General features: G+C 47.8%; 1 protein-coding gene across 1 annotated transcript in view; it reads left to right on the top strand.

The window, feature by feature from the left end:
- LOC124553584 (nostrin) overlaps positions 1-23,768 on the top strand; it is a 141,477-nt gene that overhangs the window by 47,308 nt on the left and 70,401 nt on the right. The window contains exons 3-5 of the mRNA XM_047127433.1: positions 2,454-2,597; positions 19,206-19,359; positions 22,734-22,859. Coding sequence (XP_046983389.1) covers positions 2,454-2,597; positions 19,206-19,359; positions 22,734-22,859 — 424 coding nt within the window. The remainder of the gene's footprint in view (positions 1-2,453; positions 2,598-19,205; positions 19,360-22,733; positions 22,860-23,768) is intronic.

Genomic DNA, 23,768 nt, shown 5'->3' with positions numbered 1-23,768 from the left:
CCTCGGAAAGCCCATATCGATCATGTTTCATTGAATGCTTCGCACGCTGACACTTATTGATGAGGCAGCGTTGAAATCTACAGCAATTTGCGGAAGGGTTGCACTTCTGTCACGTTGAACAATTCTCTTCAGTCGTCGTTGGTCCCATTACTTGCACCATATTTTTCCGGCCGCAGCGATTTCGGAGATTTGATGTTTTACCAGATTCCTGATATTCACGGCACACTTGTAAAATGAAATGGTCACACGTTAAAGTCCCCACTTCGTCGCAAGGTCGGAGATCCTTTGTCACATCGGTCGTGCGTCGACTATAACACCACGTTCAGACTTAGTTAAATCGTAATAATCTGCCGTTGTAGCAGCAGTAACCGATCTAACAATTGCGTCATACAATTGTTGCCTTACATAGGGTGGTCCATTGATCGTGACCGGGCCAAATATCTCACGAAATAAGCGTCAAACGAAAAAACTACAAGGAACGAAACTTGTCTAGCTTGAAGGCGGAACCCAGATGGCGCTATGATTGGTCCTCTGGATGGCGCTGCCATAGGTCAAACAGATGTCAAATGCGTTTTTTTTAAAATAGGAACATCCATTTTGTATTACATATTCGTGTAGTACGTAAAGAAATATGGATGTTTTAATTGGACCACTTTTTTCGGTTTGTGACAGATGGCGCTGTAACAGACACAAACATATGCCTCACAATTTTAGACGAACAGTTGGTAACAGGTAGGTTTCTTTGAATTAAAATACAGAACGTAGGTACGTTTGAACATTTTATTTCGGTTGTTCCAATGTGATACATGTACCTTTTTGAACTTATCAGTTCTGAGAACATATGCTGTTTACCGCGTGATTACCTCTAAATACCACATTAATGCAATAAACGCTCAAAATGATGTCCGTCAACCCCAGTGCATTTGGCAATACGTGTAGCGACATTCCTCTCCACAGCGAGTAGTTCGCCTTCCGTAATGTTCGCACATGCATTGACAATGCGCTGACGCATGTTGTCAGGCGTTGTCGGTGGATCACGGTAGCAAACATCCTTCAACTTTCCCCACAGAAAGAAATCCGGCGACGTCAGATCCGGTGAAGGTGCGGGCCACGTAATGGTGCTTCGACGACCAATCCACCTGTCATGAAATATGCTATTCAATACCGCTTCAACCGCACGCGAGCTATGTGCCGGACATCCATCATGTTGGAAGTACATCGCCATTCTGTCATGCAGTGAAACATCTTGTAGTAACATCGGTAGAACATTACGTAGGAAATCAGCATACATTGCACCATTTAGAGTGCCATCGATAAAATGGGGGCGAATTATCCTTCCCCCTATAATGCCGCACCACACATTAACCAGCCAAGGTCGCTGATGTTCCACTTGTCGCAGCCATCGTGGATTTTCCGTTGACCAATAGTGCATATTATGCCGGTTTACGTTACCGCTGTTGGTGAATGACGCTTCGTCGCTAAATAGAACGCGTGCAAAAAATCTGTCATAGTCCCGTAATTACTCTTGTGCTCAGTGGCAGAACTGTACACGACGTTCAAAGTCATCGCCATGCAATTCCTGGTGCATAGAAATATGGTACGGGTGTAATCGAAGTCGATGTAGCATTCTCAACACCGACGCTTTTGAGATTCCCGATTCTCGCGGAATTTGTCTGCTACTGATGTGCGGATTAGCCGCGGCAGCAGCTAAAACACCTACTTGGGCATCATCATTTGTTGCAGGTCGTGGTTGACGTTTCACATGTGGCTGAACACTTCCTGTTTCCTTAAATAACGTAACTATCCGGCGAACGGTCCGAACACTTGGATGATGTCGTCCAGGATACCGAGTGGCAAACATAGCACACGCCTGTTGGGCATTTTGATCACAATAGCCATACATCAACACGATATCGACGTTTTCCGCAATTGGTAAACGGTCCATTTTAACACGGGTAATGTATCACGAAGCAAATACCGTCCGCACTGTCGGAATGCTACGTGATACCACGTACTTATACGTTTGTGACTATTGCAGCGCCATCTGTCACAAAGCGAAAAAAGTGGTGCAACTAAAATATTCGTATTTCTTTACGTACTACACGAATATGTAATAAAAAATTGGGGTTCCTATTTACAAAAATACAGTTGATATCCGTTTGACCTATGGCAGCGCGAACTAGCGGGCCAACCATAGCGCCATCTGGTTTCCCCCCTACAAGCTAGACGAGATTCGTTCTTTGTAGTTTTTTCGTTTGATGCTTATTTCGTGAGATATTTGGCGCGGTCACTATCAATGGACCATCTTGTTTACACATGTCTGTATTTGAATACATGTGCCTATACCAGATTCTTAGTGCTTCACTATGTAACTAGCCAGCTGTATTGTATAGGCGAGTGAGTGCTGACCAGAGGGTGCCGCTGCTGAGCTGTGTTGTGTTGGTGTTTTCCAGATGCGAGGCGGAGACGGCGTACGCCAAGGCGCTGGGCAAGCTGTCCGGGAAGCTGGCCAGGGCGTCCAGGGACGCGGTGGGGACCGTGGGCACGGCGTGGCAGGCGGCAGGGCTGCAGATGCAGCAGCAGGCGGAGGCGCACAGGTCAGTCGCTCCTGAGGATGAACTCTCTGAACCACTCCGAAACGTCTGCACACACAAAACAGCGCTACGGCGGAAAGCGAGACTGACATTGCGCGGAACGAGGCGAGAAGAGGTGTTTAGCGGTATGGCGAGTGCTAGACGGTACTCGTCAAGTGCAGTAAATAAGCCCACTTACGGGTTTTTGGCCCACTTCCTGCTGTGCTTTCAAATAACGAAAAAAATTGGAACACTGTACACGAGGTCTGTTCAGAAAATTCAGGAAATTTCTCCACAATTTTTGTCTACGCTCACCTTCTACTTATTGTTCATGGTCTCCGAAATCCTGGTTCATCAAAAAGTCAGTATAAATTTGAAAACTGAATAAATAACGGAATAATGTAGATAGAGAGGTGCAAATTGACACATATGCTTGGAATGACATGGGGTTTTATTAGAACCAAAAAAAATACGAAAGTTCAGAAATAGTCCGACAGATGGCACTTCATCTGATCAGAATAGCAATAATTAGCATAACAAAGTAAGACAAAGCAAAGATGATGTTCTTTACAGGAAATGCTCAATATGTCCACCATCATTCCTCAACAATAGCTGTAGTCGAGGAATAATGTTGTGAACAGCACTGTAAAGCATGTCCGGAGTTATGGTGAGGCATTGGCGTCGGATGTTGTCTTTCAGCATCCCTAGAGGTGTCGGTCGATCACGATACACTTGCGACTTCAGGTAACCCCAAAGCCAATAATCGCACGGACTGAGGTCTGGGGACCTGGGAGGCCAAGCATGACGAAAGTGGCGGCTGAGCACACGATCATCACCAAACGACGCGCGCAAGAGATCTTTCACGCGTCTAGCAATATGGGGTGGAGCGCCATCCTGCATAAACATCGTACGTTCCAGCAGGTGTCTATCAGCCAGGCTGGGGATGATGCGATTCTCTAACATATCGGCGTACCTCTCACCCGTCACGGTAGCAGTTACAAAACCAGAATCACGCATTTCCTCGAAGAAAAAAAGGCCCGATAACGGTAGATGTGGTAAATCCAACCCACACCGTGACTTTCTCGTCGTGCAATGGAGTTTCCACGACAGTTCTAGGATTTTCGGTAGCCCAGATTCTGCAGTTGTGGGCGATTTTGTAGGGATAGCATCGGAGGGTACTCCTCAGTGCCAACCAAACAGTAGTGTATGGAATGCCGGTGCGACGTGCGACTGCACGAGCGCTGACTTCCCTTTACCCGTTCAAATCCCTTCCTATGGCGATAGGATCGTAACGCTGAACTAGCACATTCCCCATTCTGATAACACAGCTTGACTAAAAGCGCCTTTTCAGGTAGCGTCAACATGCTGCGCCTGCTGGCGCATCTGATTCTCTCTCTCATTACAGCTCCTTTTGTACACGATTGTCATGCGCAGTCACTGACGTTTTGCTGTCCAGCGCCATCTATCGGACATTTTGTGAACTTTGTTGTTTTTGTTCTAACAAAACTCCATGTCATTCCAAGCATGTGTGTCAATTTTTACCTCTCTATCTACATTATTCCGTGGTTTATTAAGTTTTCAAATTTATACTGACTTTTTGATCACCCAGTAGTCACCTCGACAATTGATACACCGCTCTCAACGCCGTTCCGGAAGCAGTCTTGGCACATGTCTTGCTGGATCGCACGAAGCGCCGTCTGCGAATTTCCTTCTACGAGGGTGAGCCAAATGAAAACCATAAGTTTGTAATAACAAATCGAAATTTCGCGCCGTTATCCCGTGAGTTGGTAAGCGTGCCACAAACAGCGTGAAGAATAGCCTGTAGGTGGCAGCATAGTGCAGATGCACACATACCGTCGCAGTATCAGTATAAAGATGGCCCCACTTGCGACTTGCACCAGGGAAGAACAGCATTCTGTTATTTTGCGTAGTGAAGGTGCGAAACCTATTGAAATTCATCGACGAATGAAGGTTCAGTACGGTGATGCATGTTTGTCACAGCAGCAAGTCTACGAATGAAGTAGGAAGTTCGCAAATGGTGTGACTTCAGTGGAAGATGCTCCTCGTCCAGGTCAGGCACAAAGAGTTGTGACTCCACAGAACATTGCAGCAGTTGAAGCCACAATGAAGGAAAACCGCCGAGTGACACTGAATGACACTGCAGCATGTTTACAGATTAGTCATGGGTCAGCACACCACACTGTGCATGATGTGCTCCAGTTTCGCAAAGTGTCTGCAAGATGGGTGCCACGGCAGCTGACTCCTGAAATGAGGGAACGACGTGTTGATGCTTGTGAAGAACTTCTTCGGCGCTTTGAACGAGGAGGTGATGGCTTCCTTGCAAGAATCGTTACTGGGGACGAAACCTGGGTTCACTTCCACCAACCGGAAACGAAGAGAGCGAGCAAGGAATGGCGCAGTCCGCACCACAAAAACCAAACAAGTTTCCAACAGAACCATCAGCAGGGAAGGTTATGCTGGCTCTCCTTTGGGACGAAAAAGGCGCCATTTCGGAGAATTACATGCGTAGAGGGACCACTGTCACCAGTGCATCATACACAGATGTCCTAAAAAAATCATCTGCGGCCTGCAATCAAATCAAAGCGACGTGGATTGCTGTCAGCAGGTGTCCTTTTGCAACATGACAATGCAAGGCCCCACACTGCCCGTACAACAGTTGCAACAATCACACACCTGCATTTCGAGTGTCTCCCTCATCCACCATACTCGCCAGACCTTGCCCCAAATCATTTCCGTATGTTTGGACCACTCAAAGACGCAATGGGAGTAAAGACGTTCCGTTCCGATGAAGAGGTACGCCACGCGGTGCATGAGTGGTTGCGCGGACTACCAAAAGAATTTTTTTCTAAAGGAATTTATGCACTTTGTAAGCGCTGGAGGACTTGCATTGAGCGTGGGGGAGACTATGCCGAAAAGTGATACAGCTTTGTAGCACTTCTGCACAATAAATAATATTTAAAAAATATTTATGGTTTTCATTTGACTCACCCTCGTATCTCGTCTGTCGTTGCAAATCTTTGACCTTTCAACAGGGTTTTCAGCTTTAGAAACGAACAAAAAGTACGCTGGTACGAGGTCTGGAGGGCACGGAGAATGAGGCAGCAGAGTGATTTTGTTTTTTGTGCAGAAGTCACGCTCCAATGGGGATGAATGTGCGGGTGTGTTATCTTGATGCAAGACTGGTAAATTGTCTCCCCACATTTCAGGCCTTTTCCTTGTCAAATGTTTTTCAGGCATTGCCACACGTTCTTTTCTTTTTTTTTTTTTTTTTTTTTTGCTTGTGCCTTTTGTCCCGCAGGTATGCAGGGTCAGCATGGTTAATCGCATTTGGCAATGTTAGATTAAGGAGTGGGTGGATGCCCTTCCTGCCATCACCGCATACCCCCCCCCCCCCCCCAGGACAGAATTAGTGTACCCCAGCGGTGTGCGTCTAGTGTAATCCATGGAAGAATGCGAAAGTGTTCAGATGCCTGCGAGCAATATAACTGAGGCGGGACGTGGGGACCAGCCCGGTATTCACCTAGTGGGATGTGGAAAACCGCCTAAAAACCACATCCAGACTGGCCGGCACACCGACCGTTGTCGTTAATCCGCCGGGCGGATTCGATCCGGGCCGGCGCGCCTACCCGAGTCCAGGAAGCAGGGCGTTAACGTGGCGAGTGCATCGCAACACGTTCCTGTGACACGAATTCGTCCTTCATAGTCAAAGGAAACTGTCAGCATGACTTTGACGTTTGACCTCACCTGACGAGCTTCTTTTTGCTCTCAGGGAACCTTTCCCGACCCACCTTGGTGCCAACATTTCAACCGCAGTCCCACGCCTCATCACCAGTTCTGATACTCTTTAAGGCACATCTCGCTCTCATTTGCGCGATCCACATGCTCTTCACAGATTACGAGGCGAAGGTCTTTCTGGTCTTCACTCACGAGCTGTGGAACGATCTCTGCAGCAACACGATGAACTGCAAGTTGCTGTGTCAGGATTTCATGATATGATCGATCTGTAATGCTACATTCTTCTGTAATCTCTCGGAAACTCAGTCTTCCATTGCTTGGAACAAGAGTACCATAAGGCTGTTTAGCCAACAGTCCTGTAGTCTCAGCAATACTCCATGTCTTCCAAGCCAAAATGTTAGCATCTGGAAATGCTTCAAGGCCACCGTAATCTGCATGACTGCCCCATACAACAGCAAGTGTCAGCCAGGTACTACCTCCAAACACTGCTTGTACGAGGTGCATTCAAGTTCTAAGGCCTCCGATTTTTTTTCTCCGGACTGAGAAGAGATACAAACATGCGCATTGTTTTAAAATGAGGCCGTGTTCATTGTCAATACGTCCCAGAAATGGCAGCACTGTACGGCAGATGGAATTGTACCGCCAGCGGCGAGAATGAGAACTGTTTTAAATACTTAAAATGGCGACGTTTTCCTTACTTGAACAGCGTCCGATCATTCGTTTTCTGAATTTGAGTGGTGTGAAACCAATTGAAATTCATCGACAGTCAAAGGAGACATGTGGTGACGGAGTTACGGATGTGTCGAAAGTGCGTTCATGGCTGCAACAGTTTAATGAAGGCAGAACATCGTGTGACAACAAACCGAAACAACCTCGGGCTCGCACAAGCCGGTCTGACGGCACGACCGAGAAAGTGGAGAGAATTGTTATGGGGGATCGCCGAATGACTGTCGAACGGATCGCCTCCAGAGTTGGCATTTCTGTGGGTTCTGTGCACACAATCCTGCACGACGACCTGAAAATGCGAAAAGTGTCATCCAGGTGGGTGCCACGAATGCTGACGGACGACCACACGGCTGCCCGTGTGGCACGTTGCCGAGCAATGTTGATGCGCAACGACAGCACGAATGGGACTTTCTTTTCGTCGGTTGTGACAATGGGCGAGACGTGGATGCCATTTTTCAACCCAGAAACAAAGCGCCAGTCAGCTCAATGGAAGCACACAGATTCACCGCCGCCAAAAAAATTTCTGGTAACCACCAGTGCTGAAAAATGACGGTGTCCATGTTCTGGGACAGCAAGGGCGTAATCCTTACCCATTGCGTTCCAAAGGGCACTACGGTAACAGGTGCATCCTACGACAATGTTTTTAAGAACAAATTCCTTCCTGCACTGCAACAAAAACGTCCGGGAAGGGCTGCACGTGTGCTGTTTCACCGAGACAACGCACCCGCACATCGAGCTAACGTTACGCAACAGTCTCTTCGTGATAACAACTATGAAGTGATTCCTCATGCTCCCTACTCACCTGACCTGGCTCCTATTGACTTTTGGCTTTTTCCAACAATGAAAGACACTCTCCGTGGCCGCACATTCACCAGCCGTGCTGCTATTGCCTCAGCGATTTTCCAGTGGTCAAAACAGACTCCTAAAGAAGCCTTCGCCGCTGCCATGGAATCGTGGCGTCAGCTTTGTGAAAAATGTGTACGTCTGCAGGGCGATTACGTCGAGAAGTAACGCCAGTTTCATCGATTTCGGGTGAGTAGTTAATTAGAAAAAAAATCGGAGGCCTTAGAACTTGAATGCACCTCGTACATGACAGGTAAAGTTCAGATGGAGTCCACGAAAAACATTTGGACCTCCAATCAATTGCTGTTTATTAATCTGCCCAGCCAAGTCAATATCAATCGTCTTCAAACTGCGATACACTGGTACACTGCGCCGCCAGCGACGACGGTAGCCATGTCGCAGAGGCATTGCTGTGGCACGTTAACACAAGTGACGTTACCGACATGAGCATCATCGGTAGACGTCGAAGGGCGTCCTGAACGAGGCTCATCTTTCACTTGTTGTTCCAAAAAAAATGTGTGTGAAATCTTATGGGACTTAACTGCTAAGGTCATCAGTCCCTAAGCTTACACACCACTTAACCTAAATTATCCTAAGGACAAACACACACACACACCCATGCCCGAGGGAGGGCTCGAACCTCCGCCGGGACCAGCTGCACAGTCCAGGACTGCAGCGCCCCAGACCGCTCTTTCACTTGTGTCCGGCCATTTTTAAACTGTGTGAACCATTCGTAACACCGACTATGGCTTAAACACTCATCAGCGTAGGCTGCCCGTGTCATTTGACGTGTCTCTGCAAAGGTTTTCTCGAGTTTCACGGAAAATTTAATGCAGACGCATTGCTCCTGTAACTCTGCCATCTCGAAATTCGCAAACTGTGCGAGACAACATTCTTGTGGTGTCAACGCCGGACACCACACTTGCTAGGTTGTAGCCTTTAAATCGGCCGCGGTCCGCTAGTATACGTCGGACCCGCGTGTCGCCACTGTCAGTGATTGCAGACCGAGCGCCGCCACACGGCACGTGTAGAGAGACTCCCTAGCACTCGCCCCAGTTGTACAGCCGACTTTGCTAGCGATGGTTCACTGACAAATTACGCTCTCATTTGCCGTGACGATAGTTAGCATAGCTTTCAGCTACGTCATTTGCTACGACCTAGCAAGGCGCCATTATCATTTGCTATTTATCTTGTGATGCATGTACCGTTAGACCGATGTTCACCAATTATGGATTAAAGTTAAGTATTCCAGAAGCTACGTACTATTTTTGCTACTATAAGACCCTGACCTGTTCCAGACCTCACGCCAGCCTGCGTGAGCTAAACGAGTGCCCTTTCGGCTTCCTCCTAGTGGCTTGGCTGTCTTGCCAAGTCACAACAATTCTACTCCGTACAGCATTCGAGAATAAGTAACAGACGTACAACAATGTAACTCCCGGCAGTTACACGTTAACCACAGGCTTGTGCAGGGATGCGAACGGCATTTCTCTCAAACACACCACTGACGGGAAAATACGAATGTTCCGGAATTTTTTGGATAGGTCTCGTCGACTGAGGTGACAAAAGTCATGGGACAGTGGTATGTACACACACCGATGACGATCATACCACGTACACATGGTATAAAAACCGAGCGAGGTGGCGCAGTGGCTAGACACTGGACTCGCATTCGGGAGGACGACGGTTCAATCCCGCGTCCGGCCATCCTGATTTAGGTTTTCCGTGATTTCCCTAAATCGCTCCAGGCAAATGCCGGGATGCTTCCTTTCATAGGGCACGGCCGACTTCCTTCCCCGTCCTCCTCCAATCCGATCACACCGATGACCTCGCTGTCTGGTCTCCTTCCCCAAATGACCCAACCCAACTGCCCGTATACGTAGCCGGCTGACACTGACGCTAAACGTATTAGAGCCACTTGTTCGGCAATACCGCCAGCGACTGTTTGCGCGATGTGCATGATCAGTAGGTATTGCATATTACCGTCAATATTGCCGGGCAATATTGAAGAGCTAATAATCGGATCTACTTGTTCGGAAACAATGCCAGATGCGATTTGCTCGAGGTGCACGGCCAATACAAATTGCATATTGCTGTCAATATTGCCCGACAATGTAGCCGAGCAACAGACACTATACAAGTGAACACAGCCAATAGATATAGCATACATCCCCAATACTGCCCGGCAACGTAGCCGGCTGACACTGACGTTATGTGTACTGGAGCCACTTGTCCGGCAACACCGCCAGCGACTGTTTGCGCGAGGTACACGGCAAATAGGTACTACACATTGCCGTCAATATTGCCGGGCAATATTGAAGCTCTACGAATCGGCTATACTTGTTTGGCAACACTGCCAGAGGCTATTTGCGCGAGTTACACGGCCAATTGAAGTTGCCCGACAATATAGCCGAGTAACAGACTCTATAAAAAGGTACACAGTCAACAGATATTGCATACAGCGCCCAATACTGCCCGGGAACGTAGCTAGGTGACACTGACGTTATACGTACTGGAGCCACTTGTCCGGCAACACCGCCAGCGACTGTTTGCGCGAGGTACACGGCAAATAGGTACTACACATTGCCGTCAATATTGCCGGGCAATATTGAAGCTCTACGAATCGGCTATACTTGTTTGGCAACACTGCCAGAGGCTATTTGCGCGAGTTACACGGCCAATTGAAGTTGCCCGACAATATAGCCGAGTAACAGACTCTATAAAAAGGTACACAGTCAACAGATATTGCATACAGCGCCCAATACTGCCCGGGAACGTAGCTAGGTGACACTGACGTTATACGTACTGGAGCCACTTGTTCGGCAACACCGCCTGCGACTGTTTGCGCGAGGTACACTGGCAATAGGTACTACATATTGCAGTCAATATTGCCGGGCAATATTGAAGAGCTAATAATCGGATCTACTTGTTCGGAAACAATGCCAGATGCGATTTGCTCGAGGTGCACGGCCAATACAAGTTTCATATTGCTGTCAATATTGCCCGACAATGTAGCCGAGCAACAGACACTATACAAGTGAACACAGCCAATAGATATAGCATACATCCCCAATACTGCCCGGCAACGTAGCCGGCTGACACTGACGTTATGTGTACTGGAGCCACTTGTCCGGCAACACCGCCAGCGACTGTTTGCGCGAGGTACACGGCAAATAGGTACTACACATTGCCGTCAATATTGCCGGGCAATATTGAAGCTCTACGAATCGGCTATACTTGTTTGGCAACACTGCCAGAGGCTATTTGCGCGAGTTACACGGCCAATTGAAGTTGCCCGACAATATAGCCGAGTAACAGACTCTATAAAAAGGTACACAGTCAACAGATATTGCATACAGCGCCCAATACTGCCCGGGAACGTAGCTAGGTGACACTGACGTTATACGTACTGGAGCCACTTGTCCGGCAACACCGCCAGCGACTGTTTGCGCGAGGTACACGGCAAATAGGTACTACACATTGCCGTCAATATTGCCGGGCAATATTGAAGCTCTACGAATCGGCTATACTTGTTTGGCAACACTGCCAGAGGCTATTTGCGCGAGTTACACGGCCAATTGAAGTTGCCCGACAATATAGCCGAGTAACAGACTCTATAAAAAGGTACACAGTCAACAGATATCGCATACAGCGCCCAATACTGCCCGGGAACGTAGCTAGGTGACACTGACGTTATACGTACTGGAGCCACTTGTTCGGCAACACCGCCTGCGACTGTTTGCGCGAGGTACACTGGCAATAGGTACTACATATTGCAGTCAATATTGCCGGGCAATATTGAAGAGCTAATAATCGGATCTACTTGTTCGGAAACAATGCCAGATGCGATTTGCTCGAGGTGCACGGCCAATACAAGTTTCATATTGCTGTCAATATTGCCCGACAATGTAGCCGAGCAACAGACACTATACAAGTGAACACAGCTAATAGATATAGCATACATCCCCAATACTGCCCGGCAACGTAGCCGGCTGACACTGACGTTATGTGTACTGGAGCCACTTGTCCGGCAACACCGCCAGCGACTGTTTGCGCGAGGTACACGGCAAATAGGTACTACACATTGCCGTCAATATTGCCGGGCAATATTGAAGCTCTACGAATCGGCTATACTTGTTTGGCAACACTGCCAGAGGCTATTTGCGCGAGTTACACGGCCAATTGAAGTTGCCCGACAATATAGCCGAGTAACAGACTCTATAAAAAGGTACACAGTCAACAGATATCGCATACAGCGCCCAATACTGCCCGGGAACGTAGCTAGGTGACACTGACGTTATACGTACTGGAACCACTTGTTCGGCAACACCGCCTGCGACTGTTTGCGCGAGGTACACTGGCAATAGGTACTACATATTGCAGTCAATATTGCCGGGCAATATTGAAGAGCTAATAATCGGATCTACTTGTTCGGAAACAATGCCAGATGCGATTTGCTCGAGGTGCACGGCCAATACAAGTTTCATATTGCTGTCAATATTGCCCGACAATGTAGCCGAGCAACAGACACTATACAAGTGAACACAGCTAATAGATATAGCATACATCCCCAATACTGCCCGGCAACGTAGCCGGCTGACACTGACGTTATGTGTACTGGAGCCACTTGTCCGGCAACACCGCCAGCGACTGTTTGCGCGAAGTACACGGCAAATAGGTACTACACATTGCCGTCAATATTGCCGGGCAATATTGAAGCTCTACGAATCGGCTATACTTGTTTGGCAACACTGCCAGAGGCTATTTGCGCGAGCTACACGGCCAATAGAAGTTTCATATTGCTGTCAATATTGCCCGACAATGTAGCCGAGCTACACGCACTATAAAAAGTTACACAGCCAGTAGATACTGCATACGACCCCCAATACTGCCCGGCAACGTAGCGACGTAACACTGACGTTATACGTACTGGATCCACTTGTTCGGCAACACCGCCTGCGACTGTTTGCGCGAGGTACACTGGCAATAGATACTACATATTGCCGTCAATATTGCCGGGCAATATGAAGTGCTACGAATTAGATCTACTTGTTCGGTAACACTGCCAGAGGCTATTTGCGCGAGTTACACGGCCAATTGAAGTTGCATATTTCTGTCAATATTGCCCGACAATATAGCCGAGTAACAAGACTCTATAAAAAGGTACACAGTCAACAGATATTCCATACAGCGCCCAATACTGCCCGGAAACGTAGCCGGCTGACACTGACGTTATGTGTACTGGAGCCACTTGTCCGGCAACACTGCCAGCGACTGTTTGCGCGAAGTACACGGCAAATAGGTACTACACATTGCCGTCAATATTGCCGGGCAATATTGAAGCTCTACGAATCGGCTATACTTGTTTGGCAACACTGCCAGAGGCTATTTGCGCGAGCTACACGGCCAATAGAAGTTTCATATTGCTGTCAATATTGCCCGACAATGTAGCCGAGCTACACGCACTATAAAAAGGTACACAGCCAATTTCACGCGATTCAAAGGATTCCAAACCAGGTCTACCTGCATTATTACAGGCAACGAAAGCAACAGTTACAATGGCATACGGCCCCCAATACTGCCCGGCAACGTAGCGACGTAACACTGACGTTATACGTACTGGATCCACTTGTTCGGCAACACCGCCAGCGACTGTTTGCGCGGGGTAAACGGCCAATAGGTACTACATATTGCCGTCAATATTGCCGGGCAATATGAAGTGCTACGAATTAGATCTACTTGTTCGGTAACACTGCCAGAGGCTATTTGCGCGAGTTACACGGCCAATTGAAGTTGCATATTTCTGTCAATATTGCCCGACAATATAGCCGAGTAACAGACTCTATAAAAAGGTACACAGTCAACAGATATTCCATACAGCGCCCAATACTGCCCGGGAACGTAGCTAGGTGACACTGACGTTATACGTACTGGAGCCACTTGTTCGGCAACACCGCCTGCGACTGTTTGCGCGAGGTACACTGGCAATAGGTACTACATATTGCCGTCAATATTGCCGTACAATATGAAGTGCTACTAATTAGATCTACTTGTTCGGTAACACTGCCAGAGCCTATTTGCGCGAGTTACACGGCCAATTGAAGTTGCATATTTCTGTCAATATTGCCCGACAATATAGCCGAGTAACAAACTCTATAAAAAGGTACACAGTCAACAGATATTCCATACAGCGCCCAATACTGCCCGGCAACGTAGCCGGCTGACACTGACGTTATACGTACTGGAGCCACTTGTCCGGCAACACCGCCAGCGACTGTTTGCGCGAAGTACACGGCAAATAGGTACTACACATTGCCGTCAATATTGCCGGGCAATATTGAAGCTCTACGAATCGGCTATACTTGTTTGGCAACACTGCCAGAGGCTATTTGCGCGAGCTACACGGCCAATAGAAGTTTCATATTGCTGTCAATATTGCCCGACAATGTAGCCGAGCTACACGCACTATAAAAAGGTACACAGCCAATAGATACTGCATACGGCCACCAATACTGCCCGGCAATGTAGCGACGTAACACTGACGTTATACGTACTGGATCCACTTGTTCGGCAACACCGCCAGCGACTGTTTGCGCGGGGTAACGGCCAATAGGTACTACATATTGCCGTCAATATTGCCGGGCAATATGAAATGCTACGAATTAGATCTACTTGTTCGGTAACACTGCCAGAGGCTATTTGCGCGAGTTACACGGCCAATTGAAGTTGCATATTTCTGTCAATATTGCCCGACAATATAGCCGAGTAACAGACTCTATAAAAAGGTACACAGTCAACAGATATTCCATACAGCGCCCAATACTGCCCGGGAACGTAGATAGGTGACACTGACGTTATACGTACTGGAACCACTTGTTCGGCAACACCGCCAGCGACTGTTTGCGCGGGGTAACGGCCAATAGGTACTACATATTGCCGTCAATATTGCCGGGCAATATGAAGTGCTACGAATTAGATCTACTTGTTCGGTAACACTGCCAGAGGCTATTTGCGCGAGTTACACGGCCAATTGAAGTTGCATATTTCTGTCAATATTGCCCGACAATATAGCCGAGTAACAGACTCTATAAAAAGGTACACAGTCAACAGATATTCCATACAGCGCCCAATACTGCCCGGCAACGTAGCCGGCTGACACTGACGTTATGTGTACTGGAGCCACTTGTCCGGCAACACCGCCAGCGACTGTTTGCGCGAAGTACACGGCAAATAGGTACTACACATTGCCGTCAATATTGCCGGGCAATATTGAAGCTCTACGAATCGGCTATACTTGTTTGGCAACACTGCCAGAGGCTATTTGCGCGAGCTACACGGCCAATAGAAGTTTCATATTGCTGTCAATATTGCCCGCCAATGTAGCCGAGCTACACGCACTATAAAAAGGTACACAGCCAATAGATACTCCATACGGCCCCCAATACTGCCCGGCAACGTAGCGACGTAACACTGACGTTATACGTACTGGATCCACTTGTTCGGCAACACCGCCAGCGACTGCTTGCACGGGGTAAACGGCCAATAGGTACTACATATTGCCGTAAATATTGCCGGGGAATATGAAGTGCTACGAATTAGATCTACTTGTTGGGTAACACTGCCAGAGGCTAATTGCGCGAGTTACACGGCCAATTGAAGTTGCATATTTCTGTCAATATTGCCCGACAATATAGCCGAGTAACAGACTCTATAAAAAGGTACACAGTCAACAGATATTGCATACAGTGCCCAATACTGCCGTGCAAAGTAGCCGGTTGACATAGACGCTATACTTACTAGAGCCACTTGTTCGCAACACTGCCAGGGACTGTTTGCGCGATGTACACGTCAATAGGTATTACATTTTGTCGTCAATATTGCCGGGCAATATTGAAGCGCTTGGATCTACTTGTTCGGCAACACTGCCAGAGGCGTTTTGCGCGAGGTAAACGACCAATACAAGTTTCATATTGCTGTCAATATTTCCCGACAATGTAGCCGAGCGACAGAGACTATAAAAAGGCACACAGCCAATAGATATTGCATACGGCCCCCAATACTGCCCGGCAACGTAGCGACGTAACACTGATGTTATACGTACTGGATCCACTTGTTCGGCAACACCGCCTGCGACTGTTTGCGCGAGGTACACTGGCAATAGGTACTACATATTGCAGTCAATATTGCCGGGCAATATTGAAGGGCTATAAATTGGAGCTACTTATTCAGCAACACTGCCAGAGGATATTTGCGCGAGGTAAGCGGCTAATAGATATTACCTATAGCTGTCAATATTGCCCGACAATGTAGCCGAACAAGAGACACTAAAAAAGGTACAATAGATTTTGCATACATCCCCAATACTGCACGGATATTGTAAACCGAGCGAGGTGGCGCAGTGGTTAGACACTGGACTCGCATTCGGGAGGACGACGGTTCAATCCCGCGTCCGGCCATCCTGATTTAGGTTTTCCGTGATTTCCCTAAATCGCTCCAGGCAAATGCCGGGATGGTTCCTTTCATGGGGCACGGCCGACTTCCTTCCCCGTCCTCCTCTAATCCGATGAGACCGATGACCTCGGTGTCTGGTCTCCTTCCCCAAACAACCCAAGCCCCAACAACATGGTATAAAAGAGAGTGCACTGACGGAACTGTACTCACACGACTCATGTGGAAAGGTTTCCGACGGGATTATGGCCGCACGATGGGAAATAATAGACTTTGGACGTCAACTGGTAGTTGGAGGTAGACGCATGGGGCATCTCATTTCGGAAATCGTTACGGAATTCAGTGTTCCGAGAGTGTCAAGAGTGTGTCGAGAATACCAAATCTGAGGCATTACCTCTGATCACGGACAACGCATTTGGGGACGGGCTTGACTGGAACGCCGAGAGCAGCAGCTTTTGCGGAGGGTCGTCAGTGCTAACAAACAAGCAACACTGCTTGAAATCAGTGTCGGACGTACGACGAACAAATCCGTTAGGGCAGTGCGGCGAAATTTGGCGTTGATGGGCTATGACAGGCGACAACCGATGAGAGTGTCTTTGCTAACAGCACGACACGGCCTGCAGCGCCTCTCGAGGGCTCGTTACCATGACGGTTGGACCCTAGACGACTGGAACACCGTGGCCTGGTCAGATGAGTGCCAATATCAGGTGGCGAGAGCTGATGGTAGGGTTTGAGTGCGGTGCAGACCCCACGAAGCCCTGGACCCAAGTCCTCAGCAAGGCACCCCACAAGCTGATGGTCGTTTGATAATGTTTTCGACTGGATTTGGAATGGATTGGTCCAGCTGAACCGATCATTAGCTGAAAATGGTTATGTTAGGCTACTTGGAGGTCATATGCAGCCATTCATGAAAGGAATTTTTGTGGATGGCGCGGGGTTCAGGAGGGTAATACAGAACGCCGTGCTGGATCCCAACGGCCTCGTATCACTAGCAGTCCAGATGACAGGCATCTTATCTGCATGGATGTAACGCATAGTGCAGCCACGTCTCGATCCCTGAGTCAACAGATGGGGACGTTTGCAAGACAATAACCATCTGCACAAACAGTTCGACGACGTTTGCAGCAGCACGGACTATCAGCTCTGAGACCATGGCTGCATTTACCCTTGACGCTGCATCACAGACAGGATTGCATGCGATGGTGTACTCGACGACAAACCTGGATGCACGAATGGCAAAACGTCATTTTTTCGGATGAATCCAGGTTCTGTTTACAGCATCACGATGGTCGCTTCCGTGTTTGGCGACATCGCGGTGAACGCACATTGGAAGCTTGTATTCGTCATCGCCATACAGACGTATCACCCGGCGTGATGGTATGGGGTGCCATTGGTTAGACCGGCGTGATGGTATGGGGTGCCATTGGTTAGACGTGTCAGTGACCTCTTGTTCGCATTGACAGCACTTTGAACAGTGAACGTTACATTTCAGATGTGTTACGATTTCAGCAGGATAACGCACGACCGCATGTTGCAGGTCCTGTACGGGCCTTTCTGGATACAGAAAATGTTCGACTGCTGCCCTAGCCAGTACATTCTCCAGGTCTCTCAACAGTTGAAAACGTCTGGTCAATGGTGGCTGAGCAACTGGCTCGTCACAATACGCCAGTCACTGCTCTTGATGAACTGTGGTATCGTGTTGAAGCTGCATGGGCAGCTGTACCTCTACACGCCATCCAAGCTCTGTTTGACTCAATTTGCAGGCGTATCAAGGCCGTTATTACGGCCAGAGGTGGCTGTTCTGGGTACTGATTTCTCAGGATCTATGTACCCGAATTGCGTGAAAATGTAATGACATGTCAGTTCTAGTATAATATATTTGTCCAATGAATACCCGTTTACCATCTGCATTTCATCTTGGTATAGCAATTTTAATGGCCAGTGGTGTAGCTACCCAGTATCCCGTCTGGAGAATGCAACTACTAACTACAATCAAAAATGGGCTACTGTCTGTGACTGCCATTCTTGTGGTGGACCACTGTTCAGTTCTACAGTTGCCCTAAGTGTAGAGTCTTGTATCGCAAGGAAGCAAGGGAGAGGATGTTGTCCTCTTTGTACAAGACACATGCACATGTGGATTCACATGGTTCTGTATTTACATGAACATTTACTCAACTGCAATAGAGTCCATGTGTTGTGGTACACGCTCGTCGGTAATGGTCCTCCTGGACACAATATCGGTAATCCTGCTATGGTCACTAATCTGGTTGCTACGTACTGTCATAGTCGCCGACATTAACTGAACCTGCTCAGAAATATATTGACAGGCGCCAACTGGGATGATTGAGTCAGTGAGTCTGTCCGGTCTGCGGCGGCGGCCTAAATACAGGCTGTCGAGAGGGCGCTGGCGGCACGTTGCTTGCGGGTGTGTCTCTGGGGTCTGTTGTGGTAGGCGCGCTTGATCTGGCGCCTAATAATCGAGCTTCGCGCTGCATTTTTGCCGACCAGTGTGGTGGCGACAGCTTGCGCCAGCACTCTAACGAACAGAAGTCTGATTGACAGGTCCCGGCGGAGGTTCGAGTCCTCCCTCGGGCGTGGGTGTGTGTGTGTGTGTTGGTCCTTAGGATAATTTAGGTTAAGTAGTGTGTAAGCTTAGCGACTGATGACCTTAGCAGTTAAGTCCCATAAGATTTCACATACATTCGAACATTCAAGCATTATGATTGACAACAGCAATATCTGTGCACGAGTTTGTCTGCTACGCACATTGACCTCCCGTGCCTCGTACATATGATGTGGTACTTTGATGAGACAGTGTGGTGTGTGTAGCGTTGTTTGATGTTGTTGATGATGTTGTTGCAGGGCGCTGGCGGCGTCTCTGGGTGAGGAGGTGGTGAAGCCGCTGCGGCAGCTGAGCGAGGCGCAGCACCGCATCCGCAAGTCTGTGGAGGCCGCCGTGGACAAGGCGGGCAGGGGGCTGTCCGACTGGAGGCACGCGCAGGCCAAGAGCAAGAAGGTGAGCAGGCGCTTGGTTGGGCTGGGCTAGGCAGGCTCTGTACTGTGTGGGGGGCCATGGGGCGTGTGGCTGGAGAGCACAGGCCGGGGCATCGCCTACTGCTAATTAAGTTCCAGGAGTTACCTGCTGGAAGATAGTTTCCAGAAATTACCTACCTACTAAATTGTACCTTCTAGAAATTCTCTCCCAAATATTGCTTTCCAGACATCACCTTCTGCACGTTACTTTCCAGAAATTACCTTTTGGAACTTACCTTCCAAAAATTTTTCTGAGATTTACGTTACGAAAATAGTTTTCAGAAATTACCTACTTACTAAATGTCACCGTCTAGAAATTACCAACTGAAAATTGCTTTCCAGACATCACCTTCTGCACGTTAATTTCCAGAAATTGCCTTTTGGAACTTACCTTCCAAAAATTTTCTTCTGAGATTTACGTTTACAAAATAGTTTCGAGAAATTACCTACCTACTAAATGTCACCGTCTAGAAATTACCAACTGAAAATTGCTTTCCAGACATCACCTTCTGCACGTTAATTTCCAGAAATTGCCTTTTGGAACTTACCTTCCAAAAATTTTCTGCTGTGCTTTACCTTGCGAAAATTACCTCCTTCAAATTATTTTCTGCAGATGCTGGGCGTAATCTCTGAAAGTTACTTTCTGGACACCACCTATCGAAAATTATATTCTGAGTAACACCTTCCCAAAATTACGTTGCCAACATTATCTTCTACGTATTACCTTCCGGAAATTACATTCTGCAACTTACCTTCTGGTACTTACCTCCTAGAAGTTACCCCTAAAAATCATCTGGAACTACCTTCTAAAAGTTACCTCCCACAACTTACTTTCTAGGTATTAGGTTCTGGAAATTACTTTCGGACATTACCTTCAATATATTACCTTCTGAACAAAAATAAATAAATAAACTTTGCAACCAAACACTTCCTTCTCAAGACGTATACCTTGGTTTCCTTGCTTGACACAGCGTGTATAGAGGGAGGGAACGTCCTTCAATCAACACAAAAATACTAACGCTTGCACTCAATTAATGAAATTCAGGGCAGCTTATTTGCAAGGTAATATTTCGAAGATAATGTCCACAAAATAGTCTATAAAAGGTGATATCTAGAAGATAATTTTTGGGAGGCAGTTACCAAATTATAATTTCCAGAACTTAATTTCTGGTAAATAATTTCCAGAACGTAATTTTTGGAAAGTAACTTCTGAAAGGGAAATTCCAGAAAGTAAGTAATATCTGAAACGTAATTTCCGTAATGTAATTTCCGGAAGGTACTACCGAGAACGTAATACCAAGGATGTAAGACCAAGAAGTGCTTAAAGTAGTGACTTAGCATAAATCAGAAATATCAAATCATTACACAAGAATGGAGAAACTCTAGTCTGTTACAAGAAAGCCTGATTCGAATCATGATTTGACCTTTAAGTAAAAACCTTACGCAACAGTTATCTCTCGTGTTATCAGCACCTTGTGAAGAACCAATATTTTTTACACATGCTAACGCTCTGGTTTAATCACTTTATGGTGGGCTAGTCCCAAAATTGCATTCGTGAACTGGCTATTAAAACATTATAGTCCGGTTCAAACCCGCGTCCGGCCTTCCTGATTCAGATTTTCTGTCATTTCCCTAAATCACTTCAGTAAAATGCCGGGATGGTTCCTTTGAAAGGGCACGGCCGACTTCCTTCCCTAATCCGATAAGACCGATAACATCGCTGTTTCCCCCCTCCCCCCCCCCCCCAAATTAACCAACCACTATTACAATCAACGCCGGAAAGATGATGTCCTTTACAAAAATTAATTTTGACTATGGACCGCAAGCGCCAGAAACTATTAAATGTATTGGTTATCAGCCCAGCCTGGATAGCTTAGTCGTAAGAGCACTTCTCCACGTGAGTCATCCTGGATTCGAATTCGGAACCGGGACGCTTCTAATGTGCCAGGTGGCTGCTGCCATCAGCGAAAATAATGTTGCATTAGAGCCGTCGTTCTAAGTTTCCGGTACAGTCTTTAAAAGTGTCAGCCGTTGTAATCGGTTTACCAGAGCTCCTACTTGATCCTTACTACACTGAAGCCCCAAAGAAACTGGTATAGGCATGCGTATTCAAATGTAGAGATACGTAAACAGGCAGAATACGGCTCTGCGGTCGACAACGCCTGTATAAAGCAACAAGTGTCTGGCGGACTGGTAGATCGGTTACTGCTGCTACAATGGCAGATTATCAACATTTAAGTGAGTTTGAAGGTGGTGTTATAGTCTGTGCACGAGCGGTGGGACACAGCATCCCTCAGGTAGCGATTAAATGGGGATTTTACCGTACGACCATTTCACGAGTGTACCGCGAATATCAGAGTCTGGTAATACATCAAATCTCCGACATCGCTGCGGCTGGAAAAAGATCCTGTAAGAACAGGACCAACGATGGCAGAAGAGAAACGTTCAACGTGACACAAGTGCAACCATTCCGCAGATTCCTGCAGATTCTAATGCTGGGCCATCAGCAAGTGTCAGCGTGCGAACCGTTCAACGAAACATCGTCGATATTGGCTTTCGGAGCCGAAGGCTCACTCGTGTAGTCTTCATGACAGGACGACACAAAGGTTTACGCCTCGACTGCGCCCGTCAACACCGACATTGGACTGTTGATGACTGGAAACATGTTGCCTGGTCGGACGAGTCTCGTATCAAATTCTATCGAGCGGATGGACGTGTACGAGGAAGGAGACAACCTCGGGAATTCATGGACCCGTGTATGTCAGCAGAGGGGACTGTTCAAGCTGGTGGAGGCTCTGTAATGGCGTGGGGCGTGTGCCGTTGGAGTGATATGGGACCCCTGATAGGTCTAGATACGACTCTGACAGGTGGCACATACGCAAGCATCATGTCTGATCACCTGCATCCATTCATGTCCATTGTGCATTCCGACGGACGTGGGCAATTCCAGCAGGACAATGCGACACCCCACATGTCCAAAACTGCTACGAAGTGGCTCCAGGAACACTCTTCTGACTTTAAACACTTCCGCTGTCCACCGAACTCCCCTGACAATATTATTGAGCATGTCTGGGATGCCTTGCAATGCGCTGTTCAGAAGAGATCTCCACCCCCTCCTACTCTTACGGATTTACTGACAGCCCTGCAGGATTCATGGTGCCGATTCCCTCCAGCAGTACTTCAGACAGTCGAGTCCATGCCACGTAGTGTTGCGCACTTGCGCCTGCTCGCGGGGACGCTACACGACGTTCTTCAGTGTATTTTAGCAGACGTGTACCCCAAGACTGTTGTAGCTTTGTGCTTACTGCAGAACTGGCCACGTTGGGACTGAGGTGTCGTGTTTTTGTGTGTTGGCAGGCGAGCTTTGCGGCTGCCCGTGAGAACGAGAGGCTCCAGGACAGCCACCTGGAGTCTGGACCGACGCAGCACCAGCCGCTGCACGCCCGACTCGGCCACCAGCTGTCCGACAAGGAGACTGCCAAGGTAGACCCATCACCGTGCTGTTGCTGTTGTTGTTGTTGTTGTTGTTGCCTTTGTGGTCTCCAGTCTGAGACAGATCTGATGCAGTTCTCCACGCTACACTATCCTGACCAACCCTCTTCATCTCTGAATGACTACCGCAACGTACATCCATTTGAACTGATAACAGTATTTTTGCCAAGATCTCCTTCCACAGTTTTTAGCCATCACACCTCCGCTATTACCAACCTGACAATTCCTCAATGCCTCTGGATGTGTCCTATCAACCGATCACTTGTTTCAGTCAAGTCATCATCATCATCATCATCATCATCATCATGATCTACCTTTCAAGGATAAGCCCGTTGCCTGTTCGAAGCTCACGATCAAAATCAATCCCACCTTTTTGAAGGTCTTCCCAAATCTCTTTCCCATTCGGCTTGAAGTTCAGGATCATACCTGGTTCATATGGCTCTGAGCACTCTGGGACTTAACTTCTAAGGTCATCAGTCCCCTAGAACTTAGAACTACTTAAACCTAACCAACCTAAGCACATCACACACATCCATGCCCAAGGCAGGATTCGAACCTACGACCGTAGCGGTCGCGCGGTTCCAGACTGTAGCGCCTAGAACCGCTCGGCCACCCTCGCCGGCCGAAGTTCAGGATCTTCAGAGGAATTCTGTGACCTGGCATTCTCATGAGGTGTTGTTTGCAGCCTTAACCATATTTCAGAATTTTTTCATTCATACTGAGAGTATTTAATTCGGTTCTAATATGTTCGTTTCTAATCATATCTCTTCTTGTGCACCCGACCACTGTGGCCGAGCTGTTCTAGGCGCTTCAGTCCAGAACCGCGCTGCTACTACGGTCGCAAGTTCGAATCCTGCCTCGGGCATGGATGTGTGTGATGTCCTTAGGTTAGTTAGGTTT

This window comes from Schistocerca americana, chromosome 11 (assembly GCF_021461395.2).
Source record: "Schistocerca americana isolate TAMUIC-IGC-003095 chromosome 11, iqSchAmer2.1, whole genome shotgun sequence".
Taxonomy (NCBI): Eukaryota; Metazoa; Arthropoda; class Insecta; order Orthoptera; family Acrididae; genus Schistocerca; species Schistocerca americana.
Note: the sequence above shows the minus strand (reverse complement) of the source record. Positions and strands in the feature narration are given on the sequence as shown.